General features: G+C 44.9%; 2 protein-coding genes across 3 annotated transcripts in view; one reads left to right on the top strand and one right to left on the bottom strand.

The window, feature by feature from the left end:
* Nucleotides 1-1,027: 1,027 nt before the first annotated feature.
* On the top strand, nt 1,028-8,031 carry XPA (XPA, DNA damage recognition and repair factor). Its single transcript, XM_071730507.1, has 6 exons — nt 1,028-1,356; nt 1,858-1,989; nt 4,126-4,231; nt 5,811-5,976; nt 6,635-6,752; nt 7,785-8,031. Exons 1-6 carry the CDS (start codon nt 1,191-1,193, stop codon nt 7,931-7,933), a joined length of 837 nt encoding a protein of 278 aa, XP_071586608.1. The 5' UTR covers nt 1,028-1,190; the 3' UTR covers nt 7,934-8,031.
* A 1,347-nt stretch (nt 8,032-9,378) lies between these two features.
* The window catches only part of NCBP1 (nuclear cap binding protein subunit 1), a 34,376-nt gene continuing 24,475 nt past the window's right edge, over nt 9,379-19,279 (bottom strand). Inside the window, exons 18-23 of one of the 2 annotated variants that reach the window (XM_071730503.1) lie at nt 18,853-18,946; nt 16,328-16,431; nt 15,569-15,683; nt 13,210-13,353; nt 12,698-12,811; nt 9,379-11,831 (exon numbers count right to left, since the gene is read on the bottom strand). In XM_071730503.1, coding sequence (XP_071586604.1) covers nt 11,718-11,831; nt 12,698-12,811; nt 13,210-13,353; nt 15,569-15,683; nt 16,328-16,431; nt 18,853-18,946 — 685 coding nt within the window. In that variant the 3' untranslated portion in view covers nt 9,379-11,717. The remainder of the gene's footprint in view (nt 11,832-12,697; nt 12,812-13,209; nt 13,354-15,568; nt 15,684-16,327; nt 16,432-18,852; nt 18,947-19,279) is intronic. The other variant, XM_071730504.1, reaches the window with a different exon arrangement.

Raw genomic sequence — 19,279 nt, 5'->3', positions numbered from 1 at the left:
TTAGCGGTAGCGGGGGGGATTTTTGCCAAGAAAGCTTTTGGTACCCGTGCCGAACGCGGTTCGGATCACCCAGGGCTGTGGGCAGCCCTGGTACCGGTACAGCCACGCTACTAGTACGGTCGTGGTACTGGAGTTCCAGTACTGGTACAGCCGCGCTTCTCGTACAGCTGTAATACCAGCGGAGTCGCGGTACCAAACTCTTTCTAAAGAAGGAAAACGTGTCTGGAGCTGTGGGAGCCGGCCGGCTGAGGGGGGTTCAGCAGGCAGCTCCCGCCTCAGCTGAGAGCCGCCCGACCGCCCCGGGCGGGGGGAAAGGCGGGGTGTGCAAACCCCTGCCCTTGGCGGGACGAGGGGAGCCCCGGGTGCCCCGACAAACGGATCCCGCCGCGGGCCGCCACGGGGCGGGCGCTGCCACGTCCATCTTGTACCGTCCCCGCGGCGGGCTGTGGCAGGGCCAGCCCTGGGTAGTGAAGTGCAGCCGGGCGGCGTTTCCCGGACAAAGGGGGTGTTTGCTGGGTGACGCTGTGAAGGAATTCCCGCCGTGCGGGTTGGGGGTGGTGTGGCTTCTTTCTTTTTTTTTCTTTTTCCCTTTCTTTTCTTTCTTTCTTTTTCTTTTTTTTTTTTTTTTTTTTTCCACAGGGCGGCTGGGGCCCTGACTCGAGGGCTGCCGCAGAAAGCGCTGGAAACGACCCAGCACGGAAATCGCAGGGTCATCGCCTCCCCTCCCCCCATCCCGTCCGCCGCACCGAAACTCGCGGACCAGCACCCCCTCCCCCCAGGCCGGCCATGCCGCCGGCCATGCCTCCCCCCCGCCCCCCGCCCCGCTCCGCTCCCCCCAGGCCGGGCGGTGCCCGCCGCCCCCCGCCCCCCGCAGGCGGTCGCCACGCAGCCCTCAGCCCGCGCCCCGCCAGACCCCGTGCGCCCCCTCCCCCTCTTTCCCCTCCCTCTCCCCCCCCTCTCCGCTTCCCGGCGCCCCCCGCGCGGCTGCGGGGCGGGACAGAGCACTCCGTGGTGGTGCGGGGAGGCGAGGAGGAGGCTGCGCGCCTGCGCGCGGGCCTCGCCCCTTTCGCCCCCTCCCCCGCCTCCCTCTCAGCGCAGGCGCAGTGCGGCGGCGGCTCGGCGAGGGGAAGGGCGAGTCGCCACTGCCGGAGCGGGGGGGATCCGCGGGGCTCCGCGCCTCAGCCGCCGCCATGGCGGGCGCGGCCCCCGCTTCGGCCCCGGCTCAGGAGGAGGCGGCGTCGTCGACGACAGCAACGCCCCTCTCGGCCGCGGAGCTGGCGAGGATCGAACGGAACCGGCAGCGGGCGCTGGCACTGCGGCAGGCTCGGCTGGCGGCTCGGCCCTATCCTGCCGCAGGTCGGACGGTGGCGGTGGATAGCCCCGGCTTCGCCGGGCAGTTCCCCGCGGCCTTTTTTTTTTCTTCTCTGGGGGGAAAGGGGGGGGCCGGGAGGAAGGTGAAGGGGGAGCGGGGGGGGAACGCCGCACCGCCCTTGGGCGCGAGGCGGCGGGGGCGTTGGGAATGGGTGAGGGAGAGCGGGAAGAGAGAGGGGTCCGGGGAGAAGCGGGCAGAGGGGGGTTCGGGGAGTTGTAAAGAGAACCCGCCGCCGCGGCGCGAGAGGGCAAACCCCCCCCCCCCCCCTCTTTCCCCACATGGGGAGTTAGAGAGGGGAGGGGGGGACTAGGGGGGGGGCCCCTCGCGCGCGCGCGGCGCGGCTCCCCGCCTGGCGCCGGAGGGGGGGGGGGGGGGTGAAGGGGGATAGGGGCCGGTGAGCGGAGGAGCCCGCGCGCGCTCGCGCCCCCTGTTGGCGGCGTTTCCCGCCGCGGCGCTGAACGAGGCGCCTCATTTGTCTGCTGCAGGCGGCGCGCGGGTGCGGGCCCCCCCCAAGGTCGTGGACACGGGAGGGGGCTTCTTCCTGGAGGAGGAGGAGGAGGAGAATAAGGAGGCCGAGGCAGGGCCCGGCGCCACTGAGAAGATCGTGCACCCCCCCGGTAAAAAAGACAAAAAAAGAAAAGACAAAAAAGCGACCGAAAAAGCCATCGGAGGGGAGCCGGGCGGGGACGGAGGGGGGAGGGGAGGCGGTGCCGCGTGCGCGGGGCTGGCGGGGGGGGGGGGGGAGGGGGCAGGAAGGCGCGGGGGCGGCGGCGAGGGCGAACGGGTGAGGGCGGGATGGGCCAGCAAGGGCGGGATGGGCGAGCTGAGCTGCGCGGGCTGGCCGCTTTTTTTTTTTTTCTTTCCCGGGCTTTTTTTTCCTGCCCTTTCTTCTTCCTCCTCCTCCTCCTCCTCCTGCCTCCTCCCTTTTTTTTTTTTCCTCCCTCCTTCCTCTTAACGCGTGGATGTGCTCGGTTTCTGGCGCCTGCGATTCTTTCGGCATTAAAGCGGCTTGAAAACGCGCGGCGATTAAAAATGAAGAATTTTAAGCCGCGGAATTGGGACACGGTCAGTGCCCTTGGGTATAGCCGGTTTTTCTTTTTCTCCATTAACGCTACTTCTAAGTTTTTTTTGTTGTTTTTCTGGAATTTGAATTTCAAAACTGAAGTAAGTGTAATTCTGCGCGGCTTTGTTGGTTTGGGGAATTTTAGGGTTGATTTGGTGTATGCCAAAATTAGAGCAGTGCGGCAGTGCCAGCTTTTCTCGTTATAAAACGTGCTGAGGCTGAGCAGTCGATCGTTCGGTGGGGGATTTCGACACACTGTCTTGCGATATTCTCTCTCCAAAAAGCAAATGGAGAACTAAGGATCCCAAAATAGATCCGGTTCTTTGGGATTGCCTTTGTCTTGCTTTGTTCTGCTCTTGAATCAGCTGCAGGGCTGTTGGTGCAATGAATCTCTTTGTTAGATATTACCAGATTTCGTTAAGAGAGTAAACAACTAGCCGCCCTACTTTTTCTGAGGGGCTAATGATTAACAATAAATGAAGGAGATCTGGGATGCCTTTGCACCCCGGGGGTATTTTTGCTGTGTAATTCGCTATGTCATTGTGTTAATAAAATGCCTTTATCTGCGGGTGTACTGCCTTAAATGATGAAACGTGATGTAAGAGCATGACTATGTTAAAGTACTGAGCATTCCACTGTCTCCAGTAGGACTGAATTGGCATAAAATGTCTTCTTTGCTAGATGGAATCTGCTATAAATGAAAATGGAATTAAAGATGTATGGTGCTGCATGTGAACGCATTAATCTTCTCTTTCAGGTATTAATATTCCGCAGCATTACCTCACTTTGAACTCATGAAACTGTATAAAACCGTTAATTTTCTGCTAGAATTATAATCTTACTGTTAAGGGAACATTCCTTATAGCTGCATTTACCTGAATCAGTGTTTCTTGGTGTCCTCTGGAACATAAAGCAGACGGCGGTGACGCTGGGAGGTGATCGACCCCACGAGGATTCGTCCAGAAGTCACGGTTGGCACTGGAATGAGTCTGGGCTTGGAGCAGTGCTGAGAGGGCTTGGGGAGAGGATTGTAGTGGAGCTCCATCCCCATTCCACTCCTAGCAGCTCTCTGGCCATCCACCTCCATTTTTGCCAGCCGCAATGGACAAGAACCTTGCCAAATGCCCCAGGCCTCCGTCGAACTCGTTTAGGGAGAGGCAGGTGTGGCTGGATGAGCTAGGAAAAATACCGGAGCAGAGCTGAGACGGCTGTGATGCCAGCACTGCTCCCGTACTGCTTCCTGCTATGGCCACCCTCCTCCCAACTCCATCCCCTGCTCTGCTTCCTCCCGGTCTGCCTGCAGGTCCTCTTAATAAATCAGGGTGTATTTTGCAAGGCCAGAATGGAGGAAGCAGAAGGGGATATAAAGCACTTTGTGGGGAAATAATGAGGAATCTTTTTCTGTTCTAAACAATGGCTGTGTTAAAACGTTTTCAAATGTTGAAACCCAATACTTTAATTCAGTGAAGCTTCCAGAAATACTCCAGCAGAGATGGGATTGCATGATAATGAGTTTGAATTTGTACTGTATCTTCCGTTAAACTTGACTAGAAAAGTAAAGGAGCCTGTAACGAATACTGTAAGAACTATAATACAAGTTTTAGTAAAATTACACCTGTGATACCAATTCCAGATGCTTGTTTCTACCATGATAGTTCCTTTAAAAAAAAATTAAATTTCTTTCCGCTAGCACCCGTACTAGAATTTGACTATCTCATCTGTGGAGACTGTGGCAAAGAATTCATGGATTCCTACCTTATGCAGCACTTTGATTGGGCAACATGTGATAATTGCAGGTATTGCAAATTATCAAGAGAAGGGAGCTTTATTTTATGTAAAGATTGCTGGCATGTAGTTAATTACAGATCATAATGCGTATTTTAAAATGGCTGTCAGAAATAAGACGTTTTCAGCAAGTTAGTACTTGCTGAAAAAGTTGGTAACCTGGATTTTCCTTTATGGAAGTGAAAAACTGCTGCATTGTCTCGTTGAGCGTGTCTTAGGGTAGGGCATATCAGGAGACTTGTGCTTAACCTTAGGGAATTGGGTTGTCTTGGGAGCAGTGTTCTGTCAGCGTGGAAATTATTGTCTCGCAGCAGACGAGAGCTATTCCAAGACCTGATAGAAAACGGAAAATCCGTTCTTTAAGAGCGGGCATTAGGTGAATGCACTCTGGTGAATGAACCCGAGTAAAAGTGGTGCTTTAGTCAGCACAAGTGGCAGCCGAAGGCAGAGCCCCATGGGCGGTGAATGGTTGTCCTGCAGGGTAAGCAGAAGTTTGACCTTGAGCAGAAGACATTCTTTAGTCACTTTTATCTAACAGAAGATGCCCCAAAAGCCATTAGGATTACCAGGGCAATCAACTGAAGCAGCCAGCCGCCCATGAGTGTAAGAATGAATGGGTGGAAAAAAAAAAAAAAAGCGTATCGGAGTTTGTTCTGAGCTTCCTGCTCGCGGTGGGGGTGGGGCGGCGGGGTGTAGTGTCCGCATGGTGTGGGCAGGTCGCCGTTGTTGGGGACAAAGTACGGTCCCAGGAAGGGGTGGCAAAAGGGTGTTGCGACGCATGAGAGCGTTGGGAGTATTTTTGGACCGAGTAGTTCTTGTCGCTGAACGTAGGGAGATTCCTTGTTGCACTAGCTTTTAAGGTGAACTTTTGAGTTACAGTAAAGCTGCACTTACAGCAGTACTTCCTTGACGACAGTAGTTGCCGGCACTTGCTGTTTGGCAGATTGCTCAGCTCAAGCAATTCCAGTTGCACTTCAGTCGGGATTGCGTAAATGTTAATTTATTTCATTAACTCATAAATGCTGCTGTGGTTGCATAGTTTTTCATTATCTGCCTGGTAGACGTTACAGTCTGTTAAGGTCTTTATTTTATTGTTTCTCTGCCTACTCTTGCATTTAGAAACAAGCACTCTTGCTAATCAGTTTCTGGGATCTGGAAGCATATGGAGTGTGTATGTTCTCAGGTGATCTGAGCTGTCTCATGTTACACATTCTTTCTTGACCATGTGTCAGGCTTGGACTTTTGTCCTCTTGAATTGCATCTGGGTTAGGTGAATATGTGACGTTCCTTCTTTTAAATTTTGGTTACTTCCTCTTAAAAGAAAATAGCACGAAAGCCTTTCCAGAACAGCCTTCTCAGTCTGTTCAAGGATTTTCTCAGTCTGGGAGGATTTTAAAATACTTTTTTTAAGTTCAGTAAACGTCCTGGAATTTAGCTAGATTGCTGGAATTCAAAGTTACTTGCATACATAAAACCTAAGAAGATGAGGGCTGCCTGTATTTCAGGAATGTTAGGAGTGATAGGGACTTTGATGTTAATATTGTGTGGTTTTCTGGTGTAGCTTTCTCACCATTATTTTACATCTTACAGAGATGCTGAAGATAAACATAAGCTTATAACAAGGACTGAAGCAAAAGAAGAGTACCTTCTTAAAGACTGTGACTTAGACAAGAGGGAACCAGTGCTTAGATACATTGTGAAGAAAAACCCTCATAATTCACGATGGGGTGACATGAAGCTTTATTTAAAATTACAGGTACAGAAATTTTTAGCATGTTTCAGACCTCTCTTTACCTTTGTACAGTTATGGTAGTCAAAATGTGTGGCTTCTGATTTCTGAAAGATTTTGTTGAAGCTAAGTATGTTAAATGTAGGTCAAGTAAATTTTCAGCAGAGTAAAAACTAAAGAGCTTTGGTCCAAATTTGTGATAGTATCTTGAGTTTGAGAGGATTTTAAACATGGTCATTGACCACAACTTCGGTAGTTTGCACAGTAACAGATGATAAAAGTGCATGACCCTAATCTGAAAGGCCTGGGGCAGCTGCTGATGTGTGTGGCCTTTTGCAGCCCTAGTCTGGTGTTTGCAGCTCCTCCCTCAGGGCAAAGGGAAAGGCAAGATTTCCCAGGGCTCTTCTCATTGTTTGCTGCTTGCATAGGAATGCTGATGTTTTAGTTGAATATGCACAAAATTAAAGCTGGGTCTGACTTAACTGAGTAATGTGTGTTACTAAAAATCGCTGTTGCCTCTTAAGTGTGGAAGAAATATCATGTTTGTGGTCAAGAGCAAAGACAGAAGTGAAGCAGAAGCAAGATGAGGTTGGCTGGTGTATGTGTAGAGAAAAAATGAAATTTGTGAGTTAGTTTTTTTTATCGTTTCAGGGGAAAAAGAAACACATTTATGTCCATCCTGTAGGTAATCAAGCGTTCTCTTGAAGTCTGGGGTAGTGAAGAATCGTTGCAAAATGCAAAGGAACTCCGCCGTGACAACAGAGAGAAGATGAAACAGAAGAAATTTGATAAGAAAGTTAAAGGTAAAAAGTTAAAGTTGCATACTGATAAGAAAGTTAAAGGTTAAACTTGCGTATTGCAGTACCTGAACTACAGTCCTGTAGTAGTCCTGTCTGTTTCTGCATGCGATGAAAGTATTTAGAACTTTTTCATTGTGGCAAAATGGAGATTTTAAAGAGGATTTTATTTAAAAGCACTTCAAGCACAGACATGCTGCTGATTTTAAATAAAGACCACCATCTTTGGTCCCTTCGCAAGAGCTGTGGCTTACCAGGAGTTTGTGCTGCCCATGCTTCCCTTGGGGTCAGCATTCACGGGGACAGAAAGCTCCTGCTGGTCCTGGCACTGAGGAAACAGCTGCTGTCTTGACCATGGGTGTTGAATGCACAGGAGGCCTGGCAGCGGAGGAGCCAAGGTGCCAGAGTTCAGTGCAAGTACAGGCCTTAACGTGACAGAGTCTGCAGGGTTGGCTGAAACCGTGGCTACGTTTTGGTCTCCGGTATGCTCGACACCCACTTGCAACATCCAGATAATACCTTGGGCTGAGCTGCCAGCCTCTGCTCTCCTGCAAACCCGCTGACTTCACTGCGGCTGCTGCAGAGCCAACTCACGTTACTGGGCATAAGGCTTAGAGAATGCCAAGTCATTTGGGAGGCTTACTGTGACCTGAATGAAAAGTACTCTGGCTTGGTCGTGTAAAACAATGAGGCGTTGTATAAAAACTTTTCCCTCCGCACTCTACCTACCCCTTTTGGAAATCCTTGAATGGCTTAATGTAAAAAGACAGTGGGCAACACACACTCCAGACGGAGAATCTTCTCCTGTGAGAGCTCGTGTCAGTGTAGTTCTGTGGCTTGAAACTATGCAAACAAGGTGGAGATTGCGAGGCAGGTCAAAGCTTGTTCTTGCAATAGCAGAGTCTCACCCAAAATTTATGGAAAACAGGCAACAAGCAGATTGTCATCTGTAGTCCTCAGAAAAACGATGAGCTTGAGTTTTATTTACTACGATTAAAGATTTATTAAAATGTTAAAATGTTCTGTATTTATCCTTAGAACTCCGACGAGCTGTGAGGAGTAGCTTGTGGAAGAAAGGCACAAGTATCCATGAACATGAGTATGGACCAGAAGAAAACATTGATGAAGATACATATAAAAAGACATGTACTGTATGTGGTCATGAATTAACTTACGAGAAGATGTAATGTTAATCTGTGGTGGAGATTTGTTGGTTTTTTTTTTTTCTTAATTCCATTCCATTCTTAATGGTATTTTGTATTAAATAAATGCTAAAAGTGAACAAGCTGTTGCCTCATTCTGTTACAAATGATCCTCAGAGAGGGGCAGATCTTGGGGTAGAATATAACCCATTTTTAACAGTTCAATAAGTTGCCCACAAGATAAGCAGGTATTCTACTTCATACACTGATAAAATTAAGGTGAACTTAGCTCTACTTGTCTCCTTCTGTCAGAAGGGTCCATATTTCAACTTCTCTGTTGTCTGGGCTCCAGTTACTGGTATTGGGAAGGCAGGGGGCAGATAGAAGTACCACCTCTGGTAGCTGGAGATGCTTCTGGATGGATTTATTGACTCAAGATCTTGTGTTAAAAGAGTTTTCTCTCAAGAGGAAAGTTTCCCCTGACTTGGGGAGGTCCTGACACATCTCTGAAGCATTTCATAGGGCAGAGTCCTTAAGTGTATCCTCTACTGTTTTGGTTTTTTGTGGGTTGGTTTGTTTTTGTTTCACCCCCTCACCCCAAAGTGTCAGACCAGAGACCAAGGTGGCTCTTGCAATGGAATTGACCTCTTCCATTTACAAATTTCTGAGAAATACCTGTTGCAGGGGTTGTGGAATGCTTGTGGAAATGACTGAAGTGAAAGAGCTGCTGCCCGGAGCTGTTCCTGTGTTTAATTTCAGTTGTTCACAGGGCAGTCGCAGGAGGCTTCATAGGGGACCCTGGGCTACTGTGGCTGAGCAGAACTGTAGTGTCACAGGAGAGGTGTCTGGCAGGGCAGATGATGGTTCCACTTAGAAGTCTTTACTTCTCCAACACTCTCTGAGGGCACAGAGCCCTTTGTCACCTGCATTCACCCCAAGCACAGATGACTTGGGGACTGCCAGGCACAAGGAAGTGGCGCGTGGGACTGGCTGCAGAGCAGGAGCCAGGTCCTGGTAGGGCTTGTGGAGGCAGACCTCAGCATCATGGTTCCACGAGGCTTGGGTCCCAGAACTTGCTCTACAAAGCAGCTGGGTGGTGTGCACTGGTTTCTGATTCACTTGCCTGTAGGCAGGCTGCATCAGCCATCCTTCAACAAGCAAAACCAGCCCACGCCTGCCTCGCCTCCTCCAGCAGCTCCACCCAGAAGACAGGAGGTGGCAAGGGAGAATTTCTACATCAGCACTCTCCTGGCACCTAGCAGCACCCATGCTTGCCTCACTTAGCAGGTGGGAGAAGCAAATACAATCATCCTGAAGGGCAAGGAGAAGGTTTTGTGTTGGTCAGGGTACCAGCAGCAGTTCAGGGGAAACAGAACTGCTTCAACCCCAGCTGCAGTTAACACCAGCATAACCCTGCTGTGACTGCTTTCCTTCAGTGCCCTCCCTCCCCCACCCCAGAACAGGTAGAACAAACACTCCCAGTCGCAACCTTCTTCACCTTCACTTAGTTTTGTCTTTAATTGTGCATTTTTTTCCAACCACACAACATTTCTACAGCATCTTTACACTATCCACCACCTCACGCTTCAGCAGTTCCAAGTTTCTCCAGTTAGCTGCTGGTGTCACACTGCAAGCGTCTCATTCTCTTTCCTACAGGAAAGAGAGTCAGGTGTGTGCCACTGGACTTAGAAAGATGGCAAGGTGTCCAAGAGACTCAAGAAATGTAATCAAAGCTTACACTCACCATGGAAGTCAAATCGATTTTGAAAAGACATTTGTTATTTGGTTTTACATCAAAGATTTATGCTCAGGCATTTGCAACTGGATCCCCAGCACCCGTACTCGTCAAGGCTCAGATGAAGTTACAGGCTTGCAAGCTTTAACTGCATTTTCAGTTTTACAGAAGTCACATTTATAGTCAGACCCCCACCATTAGTTAATATCAGAACTCTGATACTGATCTGAGCCAGTGAAAAAACTATCAAAACCCCAATTAAAACCTCTACAGTATTAAATGTTTCTTTTAAAAAAACCAAACTCAACAACTATTTGATTACCCAAGAACATTAACAAAGATTTGAAGCAAAAGCCTGTGCATGACTGACAAAACCCTTGCGTAAAGCGAATTCACAATTAACAATATACCCTGAAAGAATGTTCCCTGAAAGGGATCATCAAATCAGAAAGGGTAAGCAGATAAAGCAGAAGAAACAGATCTAAGTCTATAAGGCTATATGGGATTGCTACAGGCCACACACAAACTTAGGTCAACACTCAAAGTATAAAGTTCCATTTTTCATCCTCCTCACTTCATCAGGAGGTCAATTGGTCAACACATGGATGAAATGCATTACTAAGTCTAATACTTGAAAAAATAACTTTTACAGGAACAAAATTACTCAAAGCTCACCACTTTTTAAGCTTAAACTGAATAGCACAGGGCATGAAATTCTTTTAAACATTCATTTGGAAAATGAAGAGACCATGAACAGCTTGGAAATACACTTTACACTGTTGGACCTGAGCACCTAAGGCAGACTCTCTAAGGCCATTCATCCTTGCTCAATATAGTACAGACCACTCTGGTTTGGCATTTAGCTATATCGTGTAATTTGCATAAATCAAAACTAAGGGTACTCTCTTCTCGGGTGGTGTTCTCCCAGTCTAAGTCTCCTGTGAGATAATATCACTTAATTCAGCACTAAAATGCTTTCTGAACACAAGGGAGTACTTGCTTTTGTCACATTTTAAAGCAAGGGAAGGGTAGGAGATGGAGCCACCACAAAGCAGTTGTTATTAATCCAGATGAGGTGAGGGCAGTTGGTTCACCCACCCTCAGTTCCAGAAAGATTTCTGGCACTGCTGCAGGCCTGCAGGTCCAACCTGGTGCAAGGCTGGCAGCCCAACTACTTGCAGGCTGAAATAAAGAAATGACCTGAGTACTGCTCTGCCCTCTCCCATGGCACCCCGGGGCTGGAGTTCTCAACGTCCAGGGGTAAGGCTTACAGTACCCAAGTCCAAACTTTGTTCCTCTCCAACACTTACTTTCTCTTTCTATGTACCAGTGAAGACTGCTGCCAGGAGCAGTTCATAGTTCTTCAACCATACCACAAAAAGGATTGCATTTCTCAGAAATTTTCCATAATGTTTCTCTACTGATTGCTTGTAGCTATTGTAACAAAACACTAGACAATACATTAAAAAATGTATTTCAATTGTTTGACAACCATGGTCTTTCAAACTGAAAACCTAGCTGGCCTGGTAATATGCCAATCCAAATGCTCTATACTACATTGAGAGTTTAACTAATGTGTTTCACACGCCCAAAGTTTCAACACTTTTCCTGTGCCATACTAGAGAGCCTGCCACACTGCTCACTGAGAAGGTGCATTCCTTTTCCTACTCACAAAACACTATGAGCTGTTTCTCATTTCTGCAATTCCTTTGATTTAAGGGCCAGGCAGGGATAACAAATTCTATTGGTTGGGGGAGGGGTTGGACTGTTTGGGGTTTTTTTGCCTTTTTTATATTCATTTTTTTATGAATAACAACAACAGAAATAAAAATACTATCATGAAGTCAAGAGTCAAACCAAATTAAAAGACAACAGAAAATTAATACTTTACACTTCAGGTCTATCCCCTATCAGTCATATCTTGTAAGGCTTATGATGCTTACACAGTTTGCTGTTGGTTAGAGTACTGTATTGTTATATATAGGAGCACACGAAAGCCAGTTTTAGTTAAAAATTTCTTGCATCCCCATTGAAAAAAGAAAAAATTAAATTCATTAAAGTCCTGCAGACAAAGACTCTGCCTGTCAATAATCCTCAGGCCTGCAGAGCACAGAACTGCTGAAACACAGCCAGTATGTGGTGGTCCAGTTCAGCTGTAAACAGGAGGTTCTCTAGAGTGACCATGTACTGCTGGATTATCTGGTGATGCTGGCAGAGAAAAAAATAAAAACAGAACACAAAATTTTATAGTTTGCAATTACCTACATATATGAACAGAGAAGTCAAGACATGCAAGTCAAATGTTTTCATAAAAATTATTAAGTACATCTCACTTCCAGACAAGAAAAGCATAATGCAGAGCTACTACTGATTTGTAAGAAGAAAGTGTTAAAATCATGTCTTGAGAGGCACTGTGCTCCTTCTAGCTCTTCACCCCTGGACTTTAAATTGTGTGCAGGATGCCATGCAACTGCAGAGACACCCTAGGAGAATCATGATATTTGTTTTCCTCTGAAGCCACTTCTACTACTAGGGAAGGGTTCAGCCCAGGAAACAATTACTACCACCAGTTCCATTCTTCAACGTAACTTCTGCTCACACTGGTTTCTATTACTATCACTTCTATCCAACCACCTGTGCTTGCTACTGGAGTTAATACAGAGCCAAGAATACAAGAAAATTTAATAGACAATTACACATCTTTTTACAAGGAATTCTCCAACATCTAAATCCACATATTTAAGAGACATCTTCCAGTACCCTTCTTCGCTCACAGCTTTGCCTTACTATAAACACACAGTTGAGAGGAGCTCATGCAAATTCATGATCACATCTCGGTATCTTTCTGTGTGGGAATTAATCCAGGATCAGCCATTCCACCACTCTTTGGCAGACATGTGGCCGGAAGCAGGGGTACGACCGCCCCCTTCCTTGGCCCGCCGAGGAGATGTGGTGCTGCCACCTGCTGCTTCTCCCCTGGAGTGCTCAGCCCTCCAGACACAAAGCTGTCCAACTATCCAGCCCATCCTGCACCTCCCGCCCACCACCTTCCAAAGCCGGGAAGCAAAACTTACCTGTAGGAAGATCTGCTGCAACCTCTCTATACAGCTCTTGTACCACGGTGTAAATACATCAATTCCACCGGTCTCACAGCGCACTAAGTGCTCAGTTAACAACATAATGAAACGCTGCAGGAGAGGAAAAAAAACAACCCAAAACACCACCACTTATTTTGTCTTGTCAAATGAAAGCAGAATCTTAAATCCAGGTAATAGGGGTACGGGGGATAGAAGCTTTAATAATTCTCACATTGCTATTCATTTTCCTTGGCTAACACTGAATTTAGTAAGCAAATAAAATCCAGTTTACCTTCCTGTTGCTCAGGAAAGCATGCGAGCAGAACCTGTTCCCAAGTACTTGAAAGTTTTTGCAGGGTGATGACCTGGATTGACTCTAAGCTGTAGTAAAACCATCAACCCCTTCCCATATCTTATTCCAAGAAGATGCCTGAGATACAAGTGACACTGCGAGTTTACGAATCTGGTAACTTTAAAGCCCAAAAGTGGGGTAAGACGTTCCCTGTTACCTGGAATATAACAAGGAACAGATTCTTCTGCTCACTCTGGGCTGACTCTACTTTCTCCTGCAAACGCTCGATCTGCTCTTCTAGGGGCCCATCCTCCCGATCACTGCTTCGGTCGTCATCATCATCATCATCATCACTGTCTCGCTGTAAATAACAACACAAAACTAAGTAGCAACCTGGCTACCTGTGGATACTGTTAAAGCCCTTCGGTTGCCCATGTGAAAAGGCTAGCAGAGCAACTGAAGAGTAGCCACTGAAGCTGCTCTGTGGCTTGGTAGGACATTTGAAAGACATTTACTTTGAATACAATTCAGGAAAGAAAGTTGGAATGTCCTGGAAATAAAAAACCTACTTAAAAAAAAATAATCCGTATTTCAGAGAAGCAGGAGCAAACTTAAAGATTTACTTGTACTTTATTAGTGGCAACACAGTAAAAGTACTGACCTTATCATTACCAGATAATGCTTAGCAAAAAACCAAAATAATAAAAATATAATGTAAAAGAACTGAGAATTATGTGTGAGAACTGCAATGAATTTGGTTGGTTAGCACAAAGGGACAGAGAGTGGTGCTAAGGAGAATACTCCCTATACTAATGATCAAAAAAATGGTCTCAGATTAGGAAAGGGTCAGCATAGAAACCAAACTATTAACTAGGAACACGGTATGTCCAAATTGCCTCAGAATCAAACCAAACCAAGAAAGAACACAAATATGCATAAGAACCACACTTGGGAGCTGAGGTAATGAAGCCTTAAAGAGGACTACAAAGGAGAGAAGGAAGAATCTAATGTATTAAAGTACATACAAATACAGCTATTCCTTCAGTCTCATAGGATTTTTTTTCTGTGAAAAATTACTCATAAATCCACAGCTTAACACTTCAAATATTTGTAAAAGCAGCATCCGCAACCTGTGACAAATACAGGGCCACGTGATAACTCACCCAGTGCACAGCAAATGAAACTCAGAAAAGACAGTTGAAGCTCTGAATCAGCATAAAAACTAAAAACAACTTAACCAGAACAAGTGAAAATTTAATTTTATTCTTTCCATAGGAACTTGTTTTTTAATCATCTGTAGACTTTTCCTGAACATAAAATGCTAAAGGATCAATAGGACCTAAGAGAAAGCACGTGAGCCTTGGACTCATTCCATAGTTAATCCAATTCATGCTGGGGACATAAAAACTTGATGGCTTACTTCCTCTAAAAGGAATGGTCATCAGCCTGCAGAACCACTCACTTGCATATAAATGGTTCTTCCTGACACAATACTCATTTAAGGTACTCAATAATAAAGAGCTAGAGCAAGAGACAAGTACAGAAATGAAATCACTGGTATATTTGTTTAAAGATACCAGAGTAGCTCTTTGCCTCACGGTAAGATCAATTACTGCATCTTGGTATTCAATAATAACAGGCATTTATTAACTGCTAATCAATGCAGATTGAGGATGGAAGCAACTAGGATAGCTGTGGCTGGGAGCAAAGGAAACAAGATGGAGGGGCTGGGATGAACCCACCCTGGCACACTGATCTTTCAATAGAAACTTCTGGAAAAATTAGTGAGTTGTGCAGGTTTCTTCAAAAAACATCAGCAGTTCTCTGCAGCTCTCAAACACATGTATGAACTGACTTCTTTCTATCACAACTAAGTAGTGCACTCTGACAAGTTTTCTTGGGCCCTGTCTTTTGCAGCTGCCACAGAAAACACTCTCACCCCATTTTATGGTCCAACTTGAAACAACAGAACACAAGAGCAGCTGCCTGGTCATGAGTCTGTTGTATACAGTAACCCAGATCATGCAAAGTTATTCAGAAAAATAAGCTGGAAGAAGGAAGTGACAGATAGATGCCAGTGTCAGAATCCAGCAGCATCCATCAGAAGAACAGTAACAGCCAACTTTTCAATAGCAAATAGCTGTTTCCGTGCACTTCTGCATGGAAGCCACAAGAGTACTCTTTGATAGCACTTGTTATAAATAATTTGTAAGTGTTCTATTGTTATCTAAGTAAAGTAAGTGGAATCAAGAGTAAAAAGCGAATTTAAGATATACTCATACTGGGAAAGAAACTTTCAACAGCTTGCTCTGTTCTTGAACAGAGCAAATGCATAAGAATTCACAGAAAGATTTTCCTGAATTCTCAGGGTACAGCTACCAGTTTAAAAGGTGGACTGAAAACAGGCATCCAGGTTTTGATGTCCTGGTGCTCTAGATGACCATATGTCAGCAGATGTACTCCTGATAAACATATTTATTCAGTCCTTCCCCAAACCAACTGTGCATCAGACTGGCAGTACAAAGGTTTGTATAAATTAGAGTTAAATAATTTAAAATTACAAACAAATCACTCACTCTTTTGTGCTGCCTGGCCAATCTTGCCTTAGTCTCCTCCAGTTCTTTGTGAATCTTCAAAACATGCTTATTCATCTTACGAATTGTGGAATGTAAGATCTCCCAGATATAAAACCTAGGAAAAACAAAAAGCTCAAAATACTAAAGCACACACTATTCCAAGACAGAAAACTAAACGTAGTTTCTCACTGAAAAACATCTCTGGGAGAATTAAAAACACTTAGTATTTTCTACGACATGTACTAGAGTGAGCTAACACCCTCCACATAGAAAAGCATACTTCTAATGTAAACAAGCTTAAATATATTTTCTTTCCTATTTTTGCAGTATACTTCCAAACCAGCATTTCATTTCACACCCATATTGCAAGACTGCCAACATCAAACTGACTTCTCAGAGCAAACAAACACTTTTCTCCTCAATAAGCAATGTATCAGTGGTGGTACAAGTTACACACCTCAACCAAAGATCAGGATCATACTGAGCTAGCAGCTACCTAACACACAGCAACAGATTTTGCCTTGAAATAGTTTCAGTGTCCTTCTGCTTTGGCAGGCTTAGAGACTACTTGCAGTATTACATGCTAGCAACAGTCCTGCACTGTCATATAAACATTCATACCCTGACTCAGAAAAATGCTGAAGGTTGTATTTTGCAGAAATAGAAAAAAGTGAACTGTTTTCGTAGACTAAATTATGTACTAGCCACTTAAAATAGCACTTCAGACACATGTAACAACCCCGGGTAAATTCTTGTTACCTAGTAAAGTCATGTGCAAGCTCTGAAGAGAAGATCCAGTTTGCTACTGCAGCACAGTCAACAATTTGTGTCCGAATCATCTTGTCCACAAGCACAGCAATCATCTGTATTTTGTGAAAGACACAATAGCCATTCAAAGAATAAGAGTCCTTGTGCAATCTGGGTAAAGTATTCCACCCTCAGATAAACCAGAGATGGCTCTATTCAACTACATTAGTGATATTACTGGGTAATTTAAAATACTTCAAGAGGCTGGGTAGTCTAGTCTAAAGTGGATGAAATTAGGGCATCAATTGCGCAGAGCACTGCAATTTTATTTAACAACCTTTTCTACTTATTGTGGAAGTGATGCATCACTCTTTGTTAGGATACTTCAATCCAAAAGCAAAAACTACTATTTGCAATTGAGGCATTAGAGACTCAAGTCATGATACTTGACATCAAAATACTCAAACCACTGCACATATACACATCAGATCACTGTAAGGAAGCTACTGTCAGCCAACATTCTTGAACTGCAACAGCCTTCAAATGTGACAGTAAACCTTCTCTACAGGAATGATTCCTTTCAGGACTGAGTGCTGTGTAGTGAATATAAGTGCTACAGGCACTGCCATGATTCTGGAGAGATTGCAAGCAAACTGCAGGCAATTGCAGAGAGGAGTTTCTGACTAAAGCAGTTGCAAGCTGTTCAGAAAAAAGGCTTATCTTAGTAACTCATGTGCTTGAATGCCACAGTATCCAAGAGCCACAGCCTGCACTGTACTTATCCTTACAACCACCCATTGTCAAATAAGGAAGTGTAACAACACTCCTTTTAAGGAAGAAAATTAAAATAACTGAATGAATCATACAGAAGACTCAGCACTCAACTTTGAAGTCCCAGGATAGCACCATGTGCTCTATTTATCTTTCTGTATTGCTAGGAAGAATTTCTGATGACTTAGCCTGATGTTCAAGAAACACAGACCTAGAATTTTGGGAGAACATTTCACCTCAAGGTTTCCCTTTATAAAGTCACCACTGCAACCTTACTTAAGAGGTCCAAGGACTACTGACTCCTATTGCTAATTCCTACCTGCAGCGTAAATCCCTCATAGGCACTACATGCCTTGTGAAAACTGCTGACAATCTGAACCAAATCAGGGATGGAAGTAGGGTGAGTGGCACGAAAACAGACTCCAAACTAGAGTACTGCTGTCCAGGCACCATTTCCTCTGTGTGCCAGGACAGCTGTGGACTCAGAGAACAAAGTGAATTGACCAGAAGCAGAAGACTGAACTGCGGTAAACGTAGGAGAGGAAAATTTAAGTTCCATGATCAAGTAGTACAGCAGGCCTTTGTAACTTCTGCACTTGATATTTTTTAAAGCAATCTTGATTTATTAATAAAATTCTAACATGACTGCTTAAGTCTGGGTTTGAAACCTCCATCTCGGTTAGGTCATGCTGCAATACAAAGGAACAAAGGCGAATAGGATATGGATATCAGATTGCAGCAATGTAATAAGAAGTAGGTCAGACTGTAACTGTCACATTTTCAAGGTCAGTAATTTGGGTAGGAAGTTTAATATATTAAGAATTCCTTCCTTTTTATGTTTCTACTGTACTTAGAAGGGAGGTGACATCTAGCATAGGTATCTTGTAGATGCTCAGTTTTCTCCCTAGGGAATGGGCCACAGGTCCAGCAGCAGATATAAGGATTACCCCCTGTTCTCAGCAGCAACACTTCTGAAAGTCTGGCCTGTGTGGCTGTGAGGTAGTCTACTTTCAAGCACATGTAAGCAATACATGAAATAATTAATGCAGGCAAATTCAGCTTGAGTTTCTTATTGACTTCTATTTATAGACGAATGACAGCTGAGGGAGGAAACAACTGCTGTGAAGAAACTGAACAACTTAAACAACCAAAGCATTTCCATAGATCTTTTGGGGTGTTATTTCCTCTAGCTCAAGAATTAACATAATCATGGTACTGTCAGACTGATCTGTTCTGAACAGCTACTGACTGCAGGTCTCCTCTATCTGCCCACACAAAATGGTGACTTCAACATGAATGTTGCAGAATAACTTACGGCTTTCAGTACTAATTAAAAAAAACCAACAACCCCCCCCCCCAAAAAAAAAAAAACAACCTAAAAACCAAGCCTGCTTTGGAAGAGATGTACATCTTATTCAAATGTACACATTTATAGTTTCCAATTTTGAACAGAAAGATGATTTTAGCAAGAGTTCCTCTCTTGTATGACAAGTGGTATAGTATGAAACCAGGCAGAACAACAGCCTTTGTCTTCCTCCCACAATGAACTCTGAGGAAGGAGGGGCCTTACTGGTGCTACTTATTTCATGTCCAGCTTTCATTTTAGGCACTAGTAACAACAGTAAGTACAGTTTGAACTTTCCTTCAAAAATTTTAAAATAAATGAGTTATTTCTATAGGCTATAAAGCAAGTTGTAGTGGTTTTTATTAAATACAACTTCTGCGAGTTCAAATTGACAAATTTATTAGACATTGCAACCTCTTACCTGTGGATGATTCTTCCAAACTTCATATACAACCCTCAGAACATGAAGTTTCCCCTCATCACTTTCAGCAAGTGTTTTGAAGACTTCATGAAACCTTTTAATAGATGTAAGTAATCAGCGGAGGGACTGGGATCATGTCAAAATAGCAGTAGAAAAGAGCCAACTGGTTTAGATTAGCCAAAAGAACATTTTGTTACTATCTGCAGCAATTCTGAAGCAACTATTCCCTGAAAAATGTAACAATCCTGACCCAAAATTGGCCAGAGACAGAACAGCTTCTAAAACCAACTTAAAACTTAGTGGTGAACTTACTCCTAAAGCTGAGCTGCACTTCTCATACTCTCACAAGACGGGGGCACTTTCATACTTTGTGCTTACCTATGCACAGCTGGAGCAAAATTTGCCACCTTTTGAGCCTTAAGCCTTC

The sequence above is a fragment of the Heliangelus exortis genome, chromosome Z (assembly GCF_036169615.1).
Source record: "Heliangelus exortis chromosome Z, bHelExo1.hap1, whole genome shotgun sequence".
NCBI lineage: Eukaryota > Metazoa > Chordata > Aves > Apodiformes > Trochilidae > Heliangelus > Heliangelus exortis.
Note: the sequence above shows the minus strand (reverse complement) of the source record. Positions and strands in the feature narration are given on the sequence as shown.

Coding starts and splice junctions, on each gene's coding strand:
- XPA (XM_071730507.1), top strand. CDS start 1,191: ATGGCGGGCGCGGCCCCCGCTTCGGCCCCGGCTCAGGAGGAGGCGGCG. Junction 4,232..5,810: donor GCAACATGTGATAATTGCAG/GTATTGCAAATT, acceptor TACATCTTACAG/AGATGCTGAAGATAAACATA. Junction 5,977..6,634: donor AGCTTTATTTAAAATTACAG/GTACAGAAATTT, acceptor TCCATCCTGTAG/GTAATCAAGCGTTCTCTTGA.